Here is a 20,010-nt window from a genome sequence, read left to right on the forward strand (position 1 = left end):
TGATAAACGTTGATTGGTCGACTCGACCACAGGCATACCAGGTATATACCATTGAGGCGTTTGGGTTATTGTTTTGCTGGGTTGGAGTTAATAGCCAAACGCCTATGCCTAGTTGAAATATGTACCATACATCATCTTTCTCAGTACAAATTGATCAGTGGCTATTCTATGTGAACTTGGGAACTGAATTCTCGTCGCAAACCACGCTTATGATGTATTCCACAGTACATTAGATGGACAGAACCCTTTATAGAGAGCAGCTACACGGCCGACCTGATAACAAAGTGCCTGTGCCGAAGATACTATATGTATATCCACAAGAAAGGAAGCAGGTTTGGGGGCGCTTGAGGCAACGGACAACCCAGCGCAAAATGAGGTGAGCTCGAGAGTTCCTTCTCAGATACAAGATAGGATGAGCGAAGTATGATGAGAAACAAGAGCGCTTGCGGTAATCGATGTGAAGCATTGCCTTGAGAGCACTCTTTCTACCTTGGACCGAGTTTGGCGAGAGCGCGTGCTCCTTGTTCCTCCCACTCTTGCTTGGTAACCCACATGTCTTCCTTGTCTGCGATCTGTTTCATGATACGGTAAGTAAAGGCGATGAGCCCGGGAGTGGGAAGGGAGTCATGAACGTACCAAATTGGCGAGCACAGCTCCTCCTAAAAATACCATGTGCCTCCGTCGGGGCGGGTCCTCGATGCGGACTTTGAATTTCTGTTGTGTCGAGTCAGCACGAGCTTATATGACTGAATGAGCAGTTAGTGCAATAGATGACGTACGCTCAGCCGTTCTGGATCGCCTTTGAGCACTCGTGTCAACCACAACTGCTTCAATTCCTTCTCCAGCCGTGTCGGCAGACCAGGGTACATGCTGCTTCCTCCGCTGAGGACGATGGCCTTGTATAGACTAGAGCGGACGTCGACATCCGTGCCTTGGATGGTGTTGAAAAGCAATTCGGCCATACCAGGCTGGTCGACATCCACCAGGTGCGGCTGGAAAAGACATTCAGGGGCTTCAAACCGCTCGCTACCGACTCGGATGACACGGCCGTCTGGGAGAGTGTAGGATTCGACTAATACAGTGGTCTCCTCGGAGAGTTTCCTATCGAGTTCGAGGTCGCAGGACACATAGGCGAGCTTCTCCTTCATCTGGCGCACTGTCTCGAAGTCGGCTGTACGGTTCAGCGCATAACCGCGGCGGAGCAGCAGCGCGATGAGGTTCCGAGTGACATCGCGACCTGCGACGTCCAGTCGGCGGATGTGGTGATTCAGAACGGTAGATTCATAAACAGGAATGATGTGGGTGACACCGTCACCAGAGTCCACGACAACTCCGCTGCTGAGACCTGGAGTCCGCCAAATCAGCAACTGAATAAGTTCCGGCTGCCTCCGCACTGACCTTGAGCATATAGTGCAAGGACCGCCTGGATAGCGACATATACCCCGCCAAAGTTATAGTGTTCCAGCATGATCTCCGCCATCTGTTCGCGGTTCTTCAGCGGATTCATAGGCGGCTCAGTGAGGAGGATCTTGCGGCCGGTAGGATCAATCTTCATCTTATCGTAGAAAGTGTAGTTCCATAGATGTTGCATGTCATCCCATTTCTTGACGATACCATTTTCCATCTACATAGCGGTCATAGGAATCAGCCCCGGATTGTAAACACACTACCGTTGGGAATCTGGGGAGCGGAACTCGCGAGCACGCCTTGGCGAGGTGTAGAAACGAGCGGGATGTGGACATACAGGGTAGCTGATCTGGAGCATCGATCTGGCGGCAGCGGCTTCATCTCCGCACATGATATCCTTGACGACAATATCGCCAGCCTGTTCCTCCGTTCGCAAGATGGGCCGCCCCACTATCGAAGGGAACTGGTGCTCGGGGAAGTTCTGTAGAACAAGAGTAACGTCATTACGAAGCCCTAGACTGAGAAAAGAGAAACTCGAGGACTTGATAGACGTACCTGCGCAGCATATCCGACTTTGAGGAAACCCGTTCCTCCGTCGAGCACTGCGAGCTGTTAGTGACGCTGCCTTGGGACAGGCATACATAGCAGTTGAAACAGGGGTTAGAGCTTACCAATGGGCATGTTCGCCATGATGGATATAGGAACAGCTAACTTGAAAATATATCAATCAATTCTTGAGAGAGAGACAAAAGAGATCATGAATATGAGGTCCAGCCGTGGGGAGAGCTGGTGATTATGAGGGGGAGGGAGAGCAAGTTGGCGGTGCCGCTGCTTGCTGCTGACTGACGACGTTTGTGCCTTGTTGCCTCAGGCACTATTTACCGGGCAGCCCCAATCTCATTAGTTTACATTTTACTTCTGGAGGACAAATTTTGCTCTTGATGTTAAAGGGATTGAGAGCTAAATTGATTTACTATGAAAAGGTCGGACTGGACATCTGGTTCTGGTTCTCGACCGAGACCGGAGCCGCTTATCGATACCATATAAGCCCGAGCTATTTAACCAAGGTACAGAGTATATCTCCAACAACACTTCTTCGCGTGACTTTACACTGCATCTGAACTCAATCCCTTATATCATAGAGCACAATGAGTCGAATCGGCTGGGTAAGTAATTACTAGAAAGAGCAAATAGCGCATATTAACCCCTATAACAGTATGGCCTCGGCTCAATGGGCCTCGCAATGGCCACAAACCTCCAAAAACACCTTGCTACCAAGAGCACGCTGAACAGCCTCCTCTATTCCAATCGGACAATGTCCCGCGGCGAATCCCTCAAGGCACTAGGCGCCAAACCGGAGACGAACTTCTCCAAGCTCGTCGCGCAATGCGGCATTATCTTCACCATGGTATCTCCTATCTAGATACTCTATTCTTTTCTTCTTGTATGTCATGCGGATAGACTAATAAAAGAAAAGGTTTCCAATGATGACGTCCTGCGAAGTCTCATCTCCAGCATCACTGAAGACCCAACCCAGTCTCTAAAGGATAAGATCTTCGTTGACTGCTCAACCGTCCACCCGCAAACAGTGGGCCTCACAGTCGCAAAGTTGAAGGAGAAGCAAGCCGATTTCCTAGCAGCTCCTGTATTTGGCGGTAACCCTATCGCCGTAGATGGAAAGCTAGTATTTGCCATTGCAGGCCCGAAACGTGCTTCTGACATCGTTAAGCCGCTGATCCAGGATATCATGGGGCGAAAGGTGATCGACTGTGGAGAGGATGCTACGAAGTCTTCCATGCTGAAGATTGCGGGGTGAGTATACCTTCTCCATTTAGACACCAAATAGATACGAAATTCGCCCGCTAACCGCGTTGCGCGCCCTGGACTCAATAGCAACATTATAACTGTCAATCTTATGGAGGCTGTCAGCGAGGCCCAGGTCTTTGCTGAGCGTACAGGTCTCGGATCGGATGTTATGGAGGAACTCATCGGGGAGGCTTTTGGTCCGGTTGCTGGAGGGTATTCGAAGCGGTACAGCCTCTACCTGACTCCTATCATTACGGCATAGAGCTATTGCACGGTTACTGACGCTTTACCCAGTCTCGCAACCGGGGCCTACGCACCACCACTCGACTCCCGTCCTGGATTTGGCGTCTCCCTCGCCATTAAAGATGCGAAGCATGCATTTGATATCGCGAAGGAGAACAATGTCAAACTTCCTGGCTTAGAGGTCGCTACGAAGAATATGGTTGCTGCTCGTGAGTACGCTGGCCAATGTCTAGACAGTAGTTCTATGTATGGCGTCTTGCGGCAGAAGGCAGGGATGGAGTTTTGGAACGAAAAAAGCAGGAAGGGTTGAATGTTGTATAGTAAAGGATTTTGTGCGCTGCATAGACGATTAGATATATGGGACAATCAAGCGTTAGAACGTTGGCATTCACAGAGCATACAGTTGTGATTCTTGAATTATGTCTGACGTGTTATGGGTATGGTCTTCATCCCTTATTTGTGTTATCCTATCCAGTACCATTTATAAGCCCCGTGGAATCTTTGACCAATGTTTCAACGCCGCAAAAAAGGATGCCCGTCACCTCCGCTTTGCACAGTATATTAAATCCATTCAAGCCAGCTGTTATGTTGACCAGGATCCGAATATGAGAAATCAGATCCATGACAAAACGTTGCCGCTTATATTTCGTAAAGTGTAGATACAGGTAGAAGGAAGACCAGCTCATTATGCAGGCTTGATCTTAGTTGTTTCGACCAGTTGCGGAAATGCCTCCGCGAACGCTGGTCCTAGAGTCCAGTTATTGATATCCGCAAAGTGTCTCTCGAAAACTGGGTTGATGATCAGTTCGTCAGTCTCGCCAGTGGAGAGAAGACAGTCCGTGGGCTCATAAGGCCAATTGACAGAGAGAGTTCTTGTAAAGGGAATGAACCAGTTATCAAACGGGTACTCATGGTATGACATGACAAGCCGATCGCGCATCCGTGGCCAGGGAAGATAATCGATCCATGCGGGATGCGGCGTGAGCAGTTGCGATGGACGAGGAGTCAGCCAGTCCGGTAGCCGGTGATAATTTTCAGCTGTCGGATATATTTGCCAGCGCATGAGGAGGAACATGGAATAAAGTACAGCAACTTGTTCGGGGAGTGAGGAGATATCTGGAAATGTACGTAGGATATCCGTGAATACTTTCGAGAGAGGATGAGAGTAGACACTCTTCTCTGGGTTGAGCAAGGAGGAGACGCTCGGATATGCTGGCCCAACGAGTTTCTGCTTCGGAACCCCTTTTGCAGCCTCCCTTTGCCGGTTGTGGAGGAAATCGAGCAGAATCGCATCTAAAGTACAAGTTGGCGCAATATTCCGGACCGGAGTCATGTAGGCTGGCAGTGGCTGGTCTGTCACGGTGCCAACTGGTGGAAGAGGAGTATTGTAAGCCGACGGAATGCTCGACTGTGATCTAGTAACCTCTGAAGGACGCCGAAAGCCTTCCATCTTGGGTACTTGTTGCGAAGGTTCAAGTAAGAAACCGAAACCCATTCTTTCGTCACCCCCGAAATCAAGACCATGAAGCAAGTTGTGTCGTTGGTAATCGAATGCAAGCCGCAAAGACGCATTATTCCCCGCTGCACTGTCGCGCCGGGAGCCCAGTGTCGGCGCCGAATGGGTTGACGAAGGTGTCTCTACGCTTGCGACGGACTCGGTATAGGAGCGATCTACTGTCGCAGACCTGTGAGGATTTGGCGGCAAAGTATGGGTCTCTAGAGGTGGAGATGCTGAGGGTATAAGTGGCACAGTCGGCCTAGGAGCTGTTACCGGAGGCACTAAAGCGTGACGTTAGTTATTTGTATTCAAAAGCCCAAGAGCTCCAAAGAAAGCAAAGCCAGACACAATGCGGTTGGAACTCACTTAATGAATCCTGCTTCCCTAGTAGTGGCTGAATAGTGTCTACAATTGCTCTCAGTCCTCGCCGAAGCTCCCTATTCTCGGCCAGAATAGCTTCATTTTGCTTCAGCGCAGCCTGAAGATCCAGGAAAGGTTTTTGCGAAGAAAGCTCGCGAACCCGTTGCTCCAGATTTTCAATATGCGTCTTCGTTCTCTCTCTGATTGCCCGTTGAGCTTGGCGATCGTTTGCCCGCTTCTTAGCAAGCTGGTCGGGCGTGAGGTTAGCGACTCCGCGGGCGGAGGTACTGTTGAGCTTGCGTTTTCGGCCCGCGGCAGGATTTCCCACTGGGCTGGGGCTATTGTTGGAATCATTGACAGCAGGATGGGAGCATAGAGCATCGGCTGAGGTCGATGTTACCGCAACGGGAGTGGGAGAGTCCTCCAGCTTCACGGGTCCTGAGTCATTCGCAACTGTCGCATTGGTGGTCGGGGGGCGTTGGATGACAGGCAGCGAAGACGAGAGTTCGAGAGCCGACGAGGGCGCCACATCAGAAAGGGGAGGCAGGCGGGTGGCCATTGCCTACTCGCGGCAAGATATCGAATTGTAATTGCCATTCAAGTTTGCAGCACGAGGGTAAGGAAGAGGCTGAGGGTGGACGCGGATGGCCCACGGGCGGGATCTCCTTGATCAGCGGAGAAAGCCTAGCGGCATTGGGGAGCTTGGTTCAAAATAGGAGTTCAAGAGACGATGACGAGCAAGATTGAGAAAGACTCAGGTCGAAATGCTATGAGAGCATTAAAATAAAAGCATGGATTGATGATGGCTTATTGCTTGCAACAGAAAAGGATGACGAATTGGCGATAGGTACCGGCCGGAGGGGTGGGCAAGATAATGTGGTCCTTGCCCCGGCTTGGACGTCTCAACCCATATGTAATATGCAACCAACCGATTGAGTCCAATTTCGTCTAGACTACAGTCCTGGATAGGTATATTCCAAATTATGTCCTAGAGGAAAACTGCCATGACTACTAGGTGGTGCTGTTATTGTGTCTTAATATGCATTCTAGTATACCAGAGGCACCATACTCATGAAAACCCCAAGAACTCCAAGCATAGATTATTTATTTTCGCTTGCGAGTACAGAAAGTACGAAAGATTTGAGGCTCAACCAATCCTGGGTCATGGCGGTGGGCTGATATGCCAATTCGTCTCTCAAAAAAAAAAAAAAACAAAAAAACAAAAAAAAAACAAAATAGTCGCCAAAACCAATCAAAGCCCGAATGAATAGGCATTATCGCTGTGTCATGTACAAGGGGAATCATCTCCATCGTATCTTTATGTTGTATCATTCCATAATGCCCAACCCAAGGTCCCGAAGAGAAAGAATAGACAATCTAGGGTCTAATCATTGAATCATATGGCCCATCTTAGAAATCTGTGTCCAAGACGTAAGAGTCAGCTCAGTCTTCAATGTTTCAGTAGGTAGCCGTGCAAGATATAAATTGACTTGCCTTTGTTCGTAAATAGCCTTCGACTTCAGAGCTCTTTATGCCCATCTTACCCCCAGTCTGCCACGCCAAAGGCACCATCGGAACGCGATCCTTGACAATTACCTCACGCCCAGGTCCTTCAATCGCTCTAACTTTGTCGGGATTGTTTGTAAGTAGGCGAACCCCGTGCGGATTCGCATCTTTGCCCAAACCCAGATCAACAAGCATCGCTGTAGCGAGTCCATAGCTTCGCGCATCGGCGGGATGTCGCAGCAAAAGGTTGGCTTCAACAGTATCAGAACCCAAATCTTGAAGGTTGTACGCTTTCAGTTTCTCCCCCAAACCTATACCTCGGCCTTCTTGACGAAGGTAGATAATGACACCACCCGATACATTTGATGGCACAGATCGAGACTGTTGGGAAGCTATCTCGTTCAGTGTCTCCATGGGCAGCGACATTAGCCTAGCTGCCTCGTCGAGCTGCTCTCCACAATCACAGCGAGCCGACCAAGCCGTCTCCCCCGTATAGCACTCGGAATGAATCCGTACTAGTGGGGCTTCGTTCAGTCGTTCCTGCATAGATTCTGCATTGTGCACAGCACCTCCCTCAGATCCTTCAGTTGACCCACCTGTAGCACTCCCCTGAGTCGAATCATGCCAACTGCTCACGCGTCCAGGATGCAGTTTGCCAATATAAGCTCCACGAATCATCCGATCCATTTCGGTTTCTCCGGGTTTCACTCTGTCCAAACTCCGGCTCCGAATAGCATTCCCAAACACAATAGCAAGATGTTCTTTGTTGTCTATGTCATTATGGTACAGGTGTAGAAACATCTCAGCGCCGGTCGTTGTGGGAATGCGGGCGCGGACAATGCACTCCACATTGGGGAGGCGAGGGAGGAGCTTTGGAGGTTTTGCATGAGAGACAGGTTGTGGCGAGATTTGTTGAAGTAACCGTTCTGTGTTCAATGTGCCGCCCGGTGTGGCTGGGGGTGTGAACGAAGGAGAAAGAAGCGAAGCAGGCACACCAGGCGTCATATCGCCGGGCGTGCTACCCATGGCACCGACTTCGGGAAGGTTTTCCAACGTGAATTCATTCGGTTGATCACTCGGAGACGATGTTTGCTGTTCTGATGTGAGTGATATGTCGTCGACTGGCGGTGCGATCGAGGCTGACTGCGCGCCAAAATTTGGAGAGGCATGAGACGGTAAACTCGCCATCGTTATGTGAGGATTCTAGAGCGATATACAACCGAACTCGACCAACGCTGGATCAATACGCATAACAAGCTTAGTTCCAGTGATTAATTGAAAGAAGATCGGGCTCGGACAGCAACAGAATGTAGCCGACTTAACTTGCATTGACTTGCAAATGGTTGTTATCAGGCAAGCTGTCGTCGGACCGAATGGTGGATTTAGAGCCGCGGGATACACGGCGGGATCGGGCGGGGATCGCTGAGTCAGCACTGGATGACAACAGCTTAGGTAAATTCACAGTCGGCCAGGAAGGCTTGCGAATATTATCTAGCACCTTCCATTGCGGAGTAGATAAAATATAGGCATAGTGGTGGACTCGATACACCGTAAACGCCATCCAAACCAAACCAACCAACCGAGCCAAGTAAATATGCAAAATAAAACGAACTAAATAATATCAACGTAAAGGTTCCCTGAGACGCCCAAACCGCATTTCACTTGCCACCTATGTCTAGAACAAACCGTCGGTCTACTTCCATCTCCTTGTCATCTTCCTCGCCTTCAAATTTGAGACGGTAGGTGTCTTTCTTCAAACCCATCACTTCTGCACGGTAGAATGTGGTTGTGTCAGGGTACCGTGCAAGGACTTGTTTTCCAACTGGGAACGAAGGCAATGCGGACCCTATCCGTGGAATTGGAATCAAGGATACCGCCGTAGTCTTATAGACAGCCCCTTGTTCGCCGTTCTCGTTGGGTTCCGGGTCCTGCACGTCGTATCTTCACGAGATATGCATCGGTCAACCGTGCGTAAAAATGAAGATGTATAGACCTGACCCACCTTTTCTTGTTTCCCTCACCTGTTATTCCCTTTATGATACACTGGATGCCCTCACCCTCGACGCCTTGCTTGTTTTTGTTGTGTTTAAACACAACCTCGGCGCCCACAGCTAGCTGCCCGTTGCGCTCTGCAGGTGTGGCTTTGGCGCTTTCAGCTCCTTCCTCAATCTTGACCTGCACATTGTCACGAACTTGGGTGCTGGACGCGCTGGTGCTGCGCTGCGTACCACCCTTAGAGCGGCCGCCTTTGTCCGAAGGACCGCCTGCCGGCCCTGGTGAATCTGTAGCAGATCCGTCAAAGTCATTTCGCTTCTTGCGGGACTTTGACAGAGAAGCCGCACGACTCATGGGGGCTTCTGCCTCCGAAGCCTGCCGAAGTGCAGTGAGTAGACCCAAGTTCTTGATGACGTCGCTTGGTTCATCTTGCAGGATAGCCCTCTCTTCTTCGCATAGTTTGAGCATCTGACGGTAGAGGCTATCTAGTTGATTGTGCTCACTAAGAGTGGGTTCTGTGTGCAGACATCAGTAAGCTATTTCTTGAAACATAAAGTGCTCTTCTGAACCAATAATTCCACGTGCTCAAGATGGAAGACGGCTGGAGCTGCGCAGATAGAGGTACTACTTACTTCCTCCCTCATTGCCAATCTTCTCATTCAGAGCCGCTATCTGTTCCGCCAAGGCTTTCTGTTTATCATTCTTTTCTTTGGCTTTGCGTAAGTCCTGAAGAATCTTATTCCACATGTCAGTCTCCTCGTTCGCGGCAAGGCCATTGTCCCTGGGCATAGGGGGCCCTCTAGGGCGATTCCGAGACATCTTCGCAGGGGGCTTGGCTACTTGAACGACAACCTTTGGCCTGACACCTGGATTACTGTTTCCGGCGGCCTTCGAAGCCCCCTCGGGAGACCGCTGCTTCTTGATGTCGAGGGCGGCCCACTCAAAATTGGAAACAATCTCCTGACAATTGGCGCTTCGGGTGCCGCGAGCTGCTCCCTGCCTTAACGAGTGCGGGCGGCCAGCGGGATCGCCCTGGAGTTGTTCAGAGTGCAGGGCACCTTGGATATGCGATTGATTGGGGCCCGGACGAATCGATGTAACCTGCAATCGGGATACTGGGCGGCGGCGGCTGTTCTTGGCGCCCGTCGAGCGAGACTCCGGCGTTGGGACGCACTTGACGGCCCACGGCCGATGATTGGATGATTCCATGTTGATCACGGGGTCAGCCTATCCGTGACGGATGCGGTGCGATGCGGTGGCCGGATCAGGCAAGTCTAATGATTTAGGTCTTGTTTATTTCGAGGGGTAGAAGACAAGCCTAGCCAGCTCTGCTAATTCTACCAGCTTAGATAAAAGGCAGACAGCTTCTGTACGCAGGAGAAACACAGAGGCGGCGTCAAGAATCAGAAACGACATTTTTGAGCAGCTGCGAGGCAATTACCAGAAATCCACTCAGTCAATTGCCATCAGATACCCCGCTCTTGAGCTCACTCAACTACACAACACAGCTCGGTGTGTGCAGTAGCTTCTTGTCTTCGTCAAAATGCAGGTACCACTTCTACGTCTCCAATGTGGTATGTCTGTTCTCTCGTTCTCTCTTATAAGTTGACGCTAATGAATATGTTTTATAGGCGTAAATAGCTACGACTGGGGTAGGGTCCCTCCGTTTGAATCGTCGTTTCATGTGCATGTCTAAGCTCCCACAGGCAAGGTTGGTTCCGAGTCGGCAGCTGCAAAATATGCAGCGACCACGGCGCCCTCCGATTTCACTATTGAAGCAGACAAACCTTATGCAGAAGTGGGTGTTCTAGGATGCACGTGGTGGACGAGAAGCTGATCCAGGATAGCTGTGGATGGGGACCCATCCTTCTCTTCCCTCGAAGGACGTTGAAACGCAGCGAACCCTGCTCGATATGGTCCAGGACAACTTGGCTTTGATGTCTCCGGAAGTTAGCGAACGATATGGCGGCAAGCTTCCATTCCTCTTCAAGGTGCTGTCGATCCGTAAAGCTCTTAGCATTCAGGCCCATCCGAACAAAAAGCTTGCGGAAGCTCTTCATGCCCGGGATCCCCAAAACTACCCCGGTAGGTAAATCCTCTCCTGTGGTTCTCCTTCATTGACCTTTTTAATTCAGATGACAACCACAAGCCAGAGATGACCATTGCAATCACGCCTTTTGAAGGCCTGTGTGGCTTCCGACCTCTGGCTGAGATTGTCCATTTTCTTAAAGCCGTTGCGCCCCTTCGTTACCTTGTCGGCGTACAAACTGCAACTGACTTTGAGAATGCGGTACGCGGCTTTGAGAGCACGGAGGATCCTGAACAGACAAAGAAAAATAAAGCCGCGCTGCGAACCCTCTTTACCTCATTGATGAAATCTGCCACCGAAAACATCGAACAAGCCGCGAAAGAGCTTGTTGCAGCTGCTCAGAGCTCCCCAGAGACGTTCGCATCGCTGGTCAATGCTCCTGATACGAACCCTACTAACGCCGCTGAGCTGGCATCAATCATAATTCGACTAAACGAGCAGTTCCCCAATGACATTGGCTTGTTCGTCTTCTTCTTCCTTAACTTTGTTCGTCTCGAGCCCGGAGAGGCTATGTTCCTCAAGGCCGACGATATTCACGCCTACATCTCCGGCGATATTATCGAATGCATGGCATCGTCCGACAATGTTGTTCGCGCGGGATTTACTCCCAAGTTTAAGGACGTGGACACTCTCACTGAGATGCTGACGTACTCGTATGCGCCAATCGATGAGCAGAAGCTGCAGCCTACGGACTATCCATATACGGTGCTGAATGCTGCGGCGTACTCAAGTGCTTCAGATTCTCTTCTTTATGATCCTCCGATTGAGGAGTTCAGCGTGGTGAAGACGTCCCTCCGCCGCACAGGGGCGAAAGCGACATTTGATCCGCTGACTGGGCCAAGTATTTTGATATGCACCGGGGGTACTGGTAAGATCTCGGTAGGCCACAAGACAGAGGAAGTTAGAGAGGGATATGTGTTCTTTGTAGGCGCAAATGCCGAATGCATCATTGAGAATACCGGAACTGGGTCGGGTGAGGAGAATGTTTTTACTACATTCAAGGCTTTTTGTGACCTGACAGGAAAGGAGGATATGGCCAACGGGCACTAGGGCTACAACTGCAACGTATGAACAAAATTTAACGTTATCCTGTTTGCTCTCTGTGTTTATGACTCAGTAATGCTTGTTTAATGTCGTTTTGTAGTTTCTCCGCCGGGTCCACCCACAGCGCCAATTCCGCAGCCGAGGTCCTCAAGGCACTGAACCGGGGATAGCTGCAGCAACCCCTCATTGGATTCAAGCCCCTGGCGCATTTTGATGCCTACCAATATCCCAAAATGCGGGGTTCTGAGGGGGAGATCCTTCAAGATGGAATATGATACGCCATGACTTTGTTCCGCGTCCGATTCAAAACCCGGCTAGCTGCGCATACAAATTCTCAGGTTACCAGAGCATAAGCATACCCCCAACTTCAGCCCAGTTCTACAGCCTAATGGCATCCTCTCTCTCAGACGCGCCTCTTTCCTTCTGGGAGAAGGCCGACCTCTTCGCAGGCAATCTGTCCGTGCTTGGGACCGTTCTGTATAGCGTCATCACAGGCGTGTTCCGAGGTAAAAGCGGAGCGAAGACCTTTAACCATCATGTTGCTCACGCCGCAGTTCGCAAGGCCATCACGCGGTTGTCTGTGCGGCAGCTTCAGTGGGTTATCTGGTTCTTACGCTGGCTCTACTTGCGCAGTTGTTGAGTAGCTCCAGGAGTATTGCGAGCGGCTTCTAACTCAATATCTACTTTAGATCCCAGAATGCAACTACCGTCGAGGCGTATGAAACATACATGAAGCAGAAGAATCTCACCCCAGAGATTGTGACACTCAATCACGGCGCCCACGGTCTCTGGGTTGGGAATAATAATGCCAGAAACGTTGTTGTTTATTACCACGGTTTGTAGGCCCAACAGCACAACAATCGGACAGGAACTGACAGCGAGTCAAAAAGGTGGCGGCTTCATCCTCCCTGCCGTCCCGGGACACTTCATTTTCCTTGGTGACATCCTCACGGAGCTCAACAAGAACGGCCACGACGTCGCCATCTTCTTCCTCTCATATACCCTCTCCCCACCCGGCGCGTACCCAACGCAACTGCGCCAGTCCGTCGAAGCCCTCCGGTACATCCTCGCCGAGGGCAAAGGCGGACGAGATCCATCGAATGTCCTCATCGGCGGGGACTCTGCGGGCGGGAACCTAGCTCTCTCTGTGCTTCTGCACCTCACGCATCCCCACCCAGATATTGACCCGTTGCTACTGAAAGATGGCGCCAAGCTGGCTGGGGTCTTTGGCTTTGCGCCCTGGGTATCGTTTGATCTGAGTGGGAAGTCTATGGCCACAAATCAATACAAGGATATCATTTCGTCGCAGGGCCTGAAGGTATGGTCGAGGGAGTATCTAGGGAAGAGGCAGGAGGGTGATGCGTGGAGTGAGCCAGCGAAGGCGCCGACTGAGTGGTGGGTTGGCGCAAAGGCAAAGAGGGTGTTAATCCTTGCTGGTGGCGACGAAATTTTGTTGTCAGCAGTCGAAGAGTTTGTGAATAGGTTTAGAGTATGTTATAACATTTCCCTGAGGGGTTTCGGAGACTCTACCCCAATCTAGCACGTGATGCTAATACTGAATCGCAGACCGTCGTTCCGCAGACCACTTATGTGGTCGGATATGAGGATACCCATGTATCTCCTGTTTACAGTGGAACAGGGTTGGGAGGTCCACAGGCTCGTGGGTTAAGGAACTGGCTTGGCGCTAATCTTTGATCCGAGTCGTGTATTCTTCAGCCGCATGCGCTTTATTCGGCGGACATGAAGCCCAGTAATCTTCATTGTTTCAGAGAGTGCTGCCATGTAATGTGTTCGTTCAGATTCCCAGGCTACCCGCAGAAAATTTGAAATGATAGGAAGTAATTGTAGCGTCTATGAAAAAGAAAATGGGACAGATGGTTCGTCGTATCGAATTCATGAAGTAAAGACAGGACTAAGCAAATTACCTATGAAGAAACCTTGGCGGAGTATTTAGCAGCAGCAGTATCGAAGAAGTCACTCTTCTCTTGGATATCAGCCAGCAGTGCATGCGATGGCTCAACCAATTGAAGGCGCCTATAACGAAGCTCGTTAGTAAACTCCATCCGCCCGGAAAGTTCGAGTGAAGCATACTTCTCCAAATCCTCCGTTGGCTTCCCGATCAGCACGTTCAGAACAATCGAGTTCGCAATCAACCCCGCCTCATTAGGGTATCTCTCAAGAGCAGCAGAAATTGCAGCCTCAGCCTCCGGCAGCCTCCCGAGATGGATCTCTGCGACGGCCTGTCCAATGATCGAAAGCGGTGCGGAAGTGCTATCGACGGAAGCGAGTTCTTCGTAGACGTAGAATGCAGATTGATACTTCTCGCCGCCCTACAGTTAAAGATCGCTAGGTCAGCGGATTTCATGCTAGGTCCAAAAGTCCGGAGTAAACATACAACTCTCATTCCAACCCACGACTCAGCAAGATTAACCAGCAGGGAATCCTGCGCCCAGCGCTTCGCAGCCTGGACCTCCTTTAGCGCCAAATCAGACCTGTTTTGCTGGAGGTGAATTTGAACAATTAATGCGACTCTGCAAACTGTCAGCTAAGTCCGTCCCGTATAGCCTCCTAGGCCTGCTGAACTCACGCCTCCAGGTTCCCCTGGTGCTTCCCCAGTAGCGCCAACGCCTCCTCACTTTTTCCTACATTCTGCAGCACTGTGCCCCCTAGAACCTGCACCGTTGCATCGTCGGGATAATTCTCCGCAAGATCTTGGGCTAGCTGTGTCGCGGCTTCGGCATTGCCGGCAGCGAACTGCGCAAGGGCCTTGACGGCGCTGAGACTGGGCGATTCCTCAGTCTCGCCTTCAATGTCGGCTAGGACATCATCTGTGCTGCCGAGGGCAACTTGGGCGCGGAGCTTAAGGATGCGTGCGGGGAGGGCGTTCTCGGGGGAGAAAGAGGATGTGTTAAAGTCTATGACGGATTGGTATTGGCCTTGGTGGAAGGCGTTGTTGATGTTGATGAGTTCTAGAGTCGAGGAGTTAGTGAAGGGAGCTGGGAAAAGGGGCTAAAGTGATAAAGTGATGGGAGTGCTGCGTACCGCCCTCTGCAGAGAATGGATCCATTGTGATATTGGGCTCTTTAATTCTTCTAATTGTGAATAGTGACGGAGCTCCTTGTTGTTGCGGAATGGAAAGTAGTCAAGTTGGCTTCCGCAGATCATGTGGCAAGTGGGCCGAGCTGGAGGGCAGGTCTGCCGAGACATCTATACAGAACACCAAGTCCGAGTTTCAGGCATTAATTTGATAAGGAACTACTTGCAAGAATTTGAAGTTGCAGAGATGATTCAGTCAAAGAAGCGCCCCAGACGCTTCATTAAATCGATTGGTAGGAGTGTCATCCAGACACGAGTGACTAGTCAATAGGTTGTAAAACGAAGATGTTATGTTTTCTCTCCAGGAGACCATGGCTTCCCAATACTCAAACGAACACCTGAACATGGCATATTGCCCACGATTTATATCCGACAATGCAAATTCTTCCGCGTGAGCAACCCTAATGCTAACCATGCCCCAGAGGAATGACACCTTGACCTTGTACAAATGAGTCCGGCTCGTATGCCAATGCTAAGGAACAAAATAAGGAACAAAAGAAAAGGAACCCAGACAATCCTCACATGTCGATGCAGCGCAAAAGTAATACAGGTAAATGTAGGAAGAGGGGTATCGCTCAACAAAGAGATATAAGACAATGAAAATGACATCAGTATGCGCCTGCGGCACGCGTAGTCAGTGCACAATGTACTTCCCGCTAATGAACAATGCTGGGCTTCCAAAAATAGACGAGGCCGACTGTTACAGCCAAGCTGTGTCTTGAAAGCTCCGATGACATTGACTCCCCAAACGCCGAATAAACAAACACCGGAATAAGGGTAAAAAAAGAAAAATGAAAAAGAAGAAAATGGGTAAGACATTGAAAAGAAAGAAACAGTAGATGAACATGTGGTGGGACGTCACATTGAAGAAGATGGCGGAGCTACGCAATATGGTGTTGCGAAATATGTGAGAGAATGAGGAGGCACATAGAGCAAATTATGACGCCGTTGAGGTGGTCGAAATGGTTGGGGTCAAAGCTGGAGATATCTCTTTGCCCTCTAGACATATTGGCGTCTCAGATCCCTTGTCTGGTTGATCTTGCTTCTCCCGTTCGGTTGACGAGGTGCGCTTGAAGACCGTTTGGCCGATTTGACGAAGTATACCCAACCGCTCGGCTCTGAGTTCGTCGGCATTCAGTCGGCGAACAGCAATGGGCTCCTCTTTCGAGATCTTGCAGAACAGGGTTGAAAAGATATATTGATCACCGCTTCCATCATACAAAGGAAGATACCGGTACCCTTGGGAGAGGCTGGTGAGCTTAGCGGTGAACGTGGCCAGTTGAACACTGCCGTTGGTTCCCGTGCTTCGACCATCAAGTGAGCTCCAGACAGTCCAGCGAACAAACACCAAATCCGGGTATTTTGTCTCCAGTGACAGACGAAAGCTTTCGTTGAAGTTTGGGCTGTACCCGTTCCGCTGCTCAATCTTGGTGCGCCGGCGGTGCGGAAAGCCGATGCCAGACATGCCGTTTCGGGCAGAAGCGTTCATGCCACCTTCGCCGAATGCAAAGCTTTGACCACGGTCGTCCGCACTAAACATCTCGATTTCGACATATGGATTGATGTTCCCATCCGAAGACATATTTTGTGGTCGGGGGAGTTGCTGAGCGGAAATGACATCGACGGAGAACCGGACAAGCTTCCTTTCTGTAATTCTCGTGTCTTTCTCTGATGAGACAACACGGAGAGACTCTGGTTTGAGCACATATCCAGTACGGTCGCTTCCTGCAGCAAACATGGCCTGATTCATCTGCATACCAATGTCATAAGTCTGCCAGTTGAGCGCAGCCATCTGGACACCCCGTCGCCAGAATTTCAGGGGGTCGAAGTTAGACGATCGTAGCCGAAAACCAGAGGGATACACCCGCGTCAGATATTTTGAATTGTGCTTTTCGAAAAGGGCCTTGTTGCTGGACTCCCTACAAATGCTTTCAAAAGACCGCTCGGCAAAGGAGTAAACGTGGTTGAATGTTTGGCTCTCAGGAGAGGCGAAGCTATGCCATTTGTAGCCGCGTGTGTACACTCCCAAGTCGGACAATGGCTTGGTGATTTTGCTCTTCTGCCGCCTTCTTCTCTCTTTCCTGACGGAGACAAGACCGCCGTCACTGTCCTCCGTGGCGCTGCTGATGCTGGTAGTAGTCAAAGACCTCCTCTCGGGTACCAAGAATGGACCCGGGCAATCTGCACCTATTGTGGGTGGACTTGAAAGCGACGGAAGGGTAGGTAAAGTAGGTCCATCGGACATCGAAGGGCGAATGAAAGGAGAACTTGAGCTTCGCTTGCGACCATGAAATGAAGTTGTTGGGTCTTGTCGTATATTTTCCGTCTCATCACACGTCTTGACCTTGATGAGAATACGACGCTTGAGCTCTTCTGGCGAGGGGAGAACGAATGAGTTGGAAAGCGGCTCTAAGATCAGCTGGTCTCCGAAAGTCTCCTTCATGATTTTCACCATAGCAATTTGCTGTTCAGGGTTGCAGTGCACTTCAAGGGATATGATGAGTGGAAACTCGCTAGAAAAGAAGGCGTAGCGGTTGATAACGGTGATACAATCGGCAAACAAGACACTGGTGGTCATGGTCCTTCCATGAGACACAATGGGCCGACCATCTGCACCGTCCCAGCAATCTATCTCAATACAGCGGCATCCCTGCGTTAAAGCGCTTATATACGCTTCTGTGCTAGAAGACCCTGCGACTTGTCGGCCTAGAAGATAGGTGTTGTGGGAGCTTGAGATAAAATATTCGTTCAACGGCCGGTCAAATCTGGACTGAGGCGAGCGAGAGGCATATACCCCATTGCGGGCAGAGGCAAGAAACGAGGAGAAAGCATCGAGACTCATGCGAAAATACTGGTCCTCGGAGTTCGTACCGGCGGGGCTTTGTGTGCGCGACTTCGACTTTCTGACAAGTTTATCAAAGACAGAAATCCAATACGCGCGGTCAGAATCTACATCCTCCTTCTGCACGTCGCGAAGGAAAATTAGAAACTCCTCCAATGTCAAACCCTCACGATGATCGTCGGCGTGGCTCTTGAAGATCTCTCGGACATCCCTTCGCTCTCTTAGACGTGTGACGAAGTCTTTGAATTCATCAAAGTTGAGCTTCCCGTGCTTGCCAGTATCAGCCTTCAAGAAATGAGCGCGTAACATATTCTGAGAACAGTTAATGTGCAGACTTTGACAAACGCTTTCCACGGCTGCGAAATCGAGCGTCTCTGTGTCTCCTGCTTTCATTCCATTTGGGAAAAGTCTCGCCATTTCGCGCTGCCAGTGAGCTTTTAGAACCGATTCATTTTGGTTTGAGGCTGCCAGACCAGCCATAAGCCCCACCCGGTACCGCGAAATATACTCCAAAGTCGTCGTCCAAAGTTTCAGCAGACGTTCGTTTGGGGCAATGAGGTGTATCGTCTTGACTGGACGACCTTTGGATCGCTCGGCATCCGCGATGACAATCGTAAACCATCGATTCTCCGCATCTTGAGAAACTTGATGCTCTTCTCGGTAATTGCGTGCATCTGCACCAACCCGAATCTCTTTGACATCGTCAATATAGAACCTCTTGGCTGGATTCGAGGGATCCCAGTAAACTTTGCCTGCGTCTAAATTAAGTAGAAAGCGTACTTGCTTTCTTCTTTTCTTAGTAACTTTGGTGAGAATGGTTCCGCGCTGGATGGCCGAATCTACCGTAGGTGCAACGACTGCCGGGTTGCGAGGAACAGTTGGAGTAATGTCGTTTGGAACACTAGACGCCTCTGAACCAGCCCATCCACCTAAAGCATCGAAAGCATCGTTGCTGTCTTCTTCATAGCTGGAATCAAGGGCACTGTCGCGGCCATTTTGAGTCCCAGTTTTACTATCACTGCGGCGGCGCATAATGACAGGGCCGGAGCTGCGATCACGTTTGTCGTTGTGGGAATTCGAAGTTCTTCGTCTAGTGAGCTTGTTCGCGGCGCCTCTAGAGATTCGGCGCATCAAGCCCGTACCCTTGTTAGAGTTTGGGATAACCGTATCTCCCGGGTAGGAAGCACTGATGGTTGCGGGGACAGCCATGATGCTATCCCCAAGCTCTAGAGAAGGCGCAGAGGTGGGAGGAAGTGGTGTAACTCGATCCCGAAGGGAGTCGACTGCTGAGAGGAAAGGGGTGCCCAAAGGGCTTGAGTCATTTGACGGAGTGCAAGAGGGAGGTAAAGAGGTTGGAGTTGTTGTGTATGAAGACGCGTAGGTAGGTGCTAGAGCAGCAGGTAGGGCCGGTGAAGTAAAAATATGATGTAGCTTAGGCCTGGGGCGTGAAGCAGCAAGCTTTAAACTTGCTTGAGGGTCGCCATGAACCGCCGAGGTTGATGAGGTAGCTGCATAAGTCATTGCGGCTACTGACTAGGGGGGTAATCTTGAGTTGCAACCGTAAGATTGTCGCCCTGTCGTGGGTCGAGCTAGAGTCTTGAGTCACCTGGACTCGTGCAAAAACGAATAAACAGTGAGGCGGGACCCTAGTGGCCGTGTTGGGGCAGGGCTATAGCTGATGTGCAATACGGACCGAAAGATCGAACGTGTTTGGCTGGATTATGCAAAAGCCACGTCCTTAGCGGTATTGTTCTGTTTTTGATATCTGCATTTTGGCCTGCCTTGGACGCGATGCGGAGAGCCCTGCCTGAGAGCACTCGCAAGTGAACGGGATCCAATTTCCTAATAACAACCAACACGGGCGCCAAGAGTCGTGTAACAATGGCTTTATCTTGACGCTCTGCTGTTCGTTCTCGCTATCAGGTTTACTCTGACAGTCTCCACGCCTGATGTTCTTGCGCAACTGGTTCGAGACACGAATATTTTCGCAGATGTCTCACAGTCCTTCTCTAGTCACCTTTTCGCTTCTTTTGTTTGAGCCTGGTCGTCGTTCAGTCCTCTTTGAGTGGTTGATCTTTTTAAAGACGCGGGGAAAGCTGTTATCCTGTAGGTAAAAAAGCGTGC

At 50.5% G+C, this 20,010-nt stretch overlaps 9 protein-coding genes across 9 annotated transcripts; 3 read left to right on the forward strand and 6 right to left on the reverse strand.

The window, feature by feature from the left end:
• Positions 1–172: 172 nt before the first annotated feature.
• BDW70DRAFT_25811 (actin-related protein 2) lies at positions 173–2,186 on the reverse strand. The gene is made up of 7 exons (XM_073743613.1): positions 2,079–2,186; positions 1,963–2,009; positions 1,745–1,888; positions 1,399–1,624; positions 780–1,345; positions 637–714; positions 173–572 (listed from the first exon to the last, which is right to left on the reverse strand). Exons 1-7 carry the CDS (start codon positions 2,095–2,097, stop codon positions 486–488), a joined length of 1,167 nt encoding a protein of 388 aa, XP_073597476.1. The 5' UTR covers positions 2,098–2,186; the 3' UTR covers positions 173–485.
• A 322-nt stretch (positions 2,187–2,508) lies between these two features.
• On the forward strand, positions 2,509–3,803 carry BDW70DRAFT_133506 (NAD(P)-dependent oxidoreductase). The gene is made up of 5 exons (XM_073736349.1): positions 2,509–2,573; positions 2,624–2,815; positions 2,885–3,219; positions 3,301–3,438; positions 3,508–3,803. The coding sequence occupies exons 1-5, from the start codon at positions 2,556–2,558 to the stop codon at positions 3,764–3,766; spliced, it is 942 nt and encodes a 313-aa protein (XP_073597477.1). The 5' UTR covers positions 2,509–2,555; the 3' UTR covers positions 3,767–3,803.
• A 127-nt stretch (positions 3,804–3,930) lies between these two features.
• On the reverse strand, positions 3,931–6,148 carry BDW70DRAFT_133507 (bZIP transcription factor). The gene is made up of 2 exons (XM_073736350.1): positions 5,321–6,148; positions 3,931–5,235 (listed from the first exon to the last, which is right to left on the reverse strand). Exons 1-2 carry the CDS (start codon positions 5,871–5,873, stop codon positions 4,142–4,144), a joined length of 1,647 nt encoding a protein of 548 aa, XP_073597478.1. The 5' UTR covers positions 5,874–6,148; the 3' UTR covers positions 3,931–4,141.
• A 372-nt stretch (positions 6,149–6,520) lies between these two features.
• On the reverse strand, positions 6,521–8,173 carry BDW70DRAFT_133508 (GTP cyclohydrolase II). The gene is made up of 2 exons (XM_073736351.1): positions 6,809–8,173; positions 6,521–6,732 (listed from the first exon to the last, which is right to left on the reverse strand). The coding sequence occupies exons 1-2, from the start codon at positions 8,006–8,008 to the stop codon at positions 6,703–6,705; spliced, it is 1,230 nt and encodes a 409-aa protein (XP_073597479.1). The 5' UTR covers positions 8,009–8,173; the 3' UTR covers positions 6,521–6,702.
• Positions 8,174–8,272: 99 nt separating this feature from the next.
• On the reverse strand, positions 8,273–10,024 carry BDW70DRAFT_166797 (SAGA-associated factor 29 family protein; the record flags this gene model as incomplete). The annotated part of the gene is made up of 3 exons (XM_073742085.1): positions 8,273–8,761; positions 8,823–9,330; positions 9,448–10,024. 3 exons carry the CDS (start codon positions 10,022–10,024, stop codon positions 8,479–8,481), a joined length of 1,368 nt encoding a protein of 455 aa, XP_073597480.1. The 3' UTR covers positions 8,273–8,478.
• Positions 9,965–12,133, forward strand: pmi1 (mannose-6-phosphate isomerase pmi1). The gene is made up of 5 exons (XM_073736352.1): positions 9,965–10,389; positions 10,447–10,467; positions 10,522–10,613; positions 10,663–10,900; positions 10,951–12,133. Exons 1-5 carry the CDS (start codon positions 10,359–10,361, stop codon positions 11,952–11,954), a joined length of 1,386 nt encoding a protein of 461 aa, XP_073597481.1. The 5' UTR covers positions 9,965–10,358; the 3' UTR covers positions 11,955–12,133.
• Positions 12,134–12,336: 203 nt separating this feature from the next.
• Positions 12,337–13,643, forward strand: BDW70DRAFT_149188 (putative 6-hexanolactone hydrolase; the record flags this gene model as incomplete). The annotated part of the gene is made up of 4 exons (XM_073738970.1): positions 12,337–12,542; positions 12,638–12,783; positions 12,827–13,437; positions 13,515–13,643. 4 exons carry the CDS (start codon positions 12,337–12,339, stop codon positions 13,641–13,643), a joined length of 1,092 nt encoding a protein of 363 aa, XP_073597482.1.
• Positions 13,644–13,680: 37 nt separating this feature from the next.
• On the reverse strand, positions 13,681–15,208 carry BDW70DRAFT_25858 (putative Coatomer subunit epsilon). The gene is made up of 5 exons (XM_073743614.1): positions 14,991–15,208; positions 14,536–14,917; positions 14,344–14,479; positions 14,040–14,278; positions 13,681–13,982 (listed from the first exon to the last, which is right to left on the reverse strand). Exons 1-5 carry the CDS (start codon positions 15,013–15,015, stop codon positions 13,874–13,876), a joined length of 891 nt encoding a protein of 296 aa, XP_073597483.1. The 5' UTR covers positions 15,016–15,208; the 3' UTR covers positions 13,681–13,873.
• A 568-nt stretch (positions 15,209–15,776) lies between these two features.
• BDW70DRAFT_25873 (putative 1-phosphatidylinositol-4,5-bisphosphate phosphodiesterase Plc1) lies at positions 15,777–19,780 on the reverse strand. Its single transcript, XM_073743615.1, has one exon. It carries the CDS (start codon positions 19,405–19,407, stop codon positions 15,982–15,984), a length of 3,426 nt encoding a protein of 1,141 aa, XP_073597484.1. The 5' UTR covers positions 19,408–19,780; the 3' UTR covers positions 15,777–15,981.
• Between the last annotated feature and the right edge of the window lie 230 nt (positions 19,781–20,010).

This window comes from Aspergillus foveolatus, assembly GCF_047715535.1.
Source record: "Aspergillus foveolatus strain CBS 279.81 unplaced genomic scaffold BDW70scaffold_15, whole genome shotgun sequence".
Taxonomy (NCBI): Eukaryota; Fungi; Ascomycota; class Eurotiomycetes; order Eurotiales; family Aspergillaceae; genus Aspergillus; species Aspergillus foveolatus.

Bases quoted from the DNA above. Each gene is read 5' to 3' on its own strand.
- BDW70DRAFT_133508 (XM_073736351.1), bottom strand. From the start codon at position 8,008: ATGGCGAGTTTACCGTCTCATGCCTCTCCAAATTTTGGCGCGCAGTCA. The intron at 6,733-6,808 runs GCAAGTCAATTT...TCTTGGACACAG, and splicing joins AAGGCTATTTACGAACAAAG to ATTTCTAAGATGGGCCATAT.
- BDW70DRAFT_133506 (XM_073736349.1), top strand. The intron at 2,816-2,884 runs GTATCTCCTATC...ATAAAAGAAAAG, and splicing joins GCGGCATTATCTTCACCATG to GTTTCCAATGATGACGTCCT. The intron at 3,439-3,507 runs GTACAGCCTCTA...CGCTTTACCCAG, and splicing joins GCTGGAGGGTATTCGAAGCG to TCTCGCAACCGGGGCCTACG.
- BDW70DRAFT_25811 (XM_073743613.1), bottom strand. The intron at 1,625-1,744 runs GTATGTCCACAT...ACCGCTATGTAG, and splicing joins TGCTCCAGATCAGCTACCCT to ATGGAAAATGGTATCGTCAA. The intron at 715-779 runs GTACGTCATCTA...TCGACACAACAG, and splicing joins GCGATCCAGAACGGCTGAGC to AAATTCAAAGTCCGCATCGA.
- BDW70DRAFT_133507 (XM_073736350.1), bottom strand. From the start codon at position 5,873: ATGGCCACCCGCCTGCCTCCCCTTTCTGATGTGGCGCCCTCGTCGGCT. The intron at 5,236-5,320 runs GTGAGTTCCAAC...GTCACGCTTTAG, and splicing joins AGGGAAGCAGGATTCATTAA to TGCCTCCGGTAACAGCTCCT.
- pmi1 (XM_073736352.1), top strand. From the start codon at position 10,359: ATGCAGGTACCACTTCTACGTCTCCAATGTG. The intron at 10,614-10,662 runs GTGGGTGTTCTA...GATCCAGGATAG, and splicing joins CAGACAAACCTTATGCAGAA to CTGTGGATGGGGACCCATCC. The intron at 10,901-10,950 runs GTAGGTAAATCC...TTTTTAATTCAG, and splicing joins GGATCCCCAAAACTACCCCG to ATGACAACCACAAGCCAGAG.
- BDW70DRAFT_25873 (XM_073743615.1), bottom strand. From the start codon at position 19,407: ATGACTTATGCAGCTACCTCATCAACCTCGGCGGTTCATGGCGACCCT.
- BDW70DRAFT_25858 (XM_073743614.1), bottom strand. From the start codon at position 15,015: ATGGATCCATTCTCTGCAGAGGGCG. The intron at 14,279-14,343 runs GTATGTTTACTC...CTTTAACTGTAG, and splicing joins CGTGGGTTGGAATGAGAGTT to GGCGGCGAGAAGTATCAATC. The intron at 13,983-14,039 runs GTATGCTTCACT...GCTTCGTTATAG, and splicing joins CCAACGGAGGATTTGGAGAA to GCGCCTTCAATTGGTTGAGC.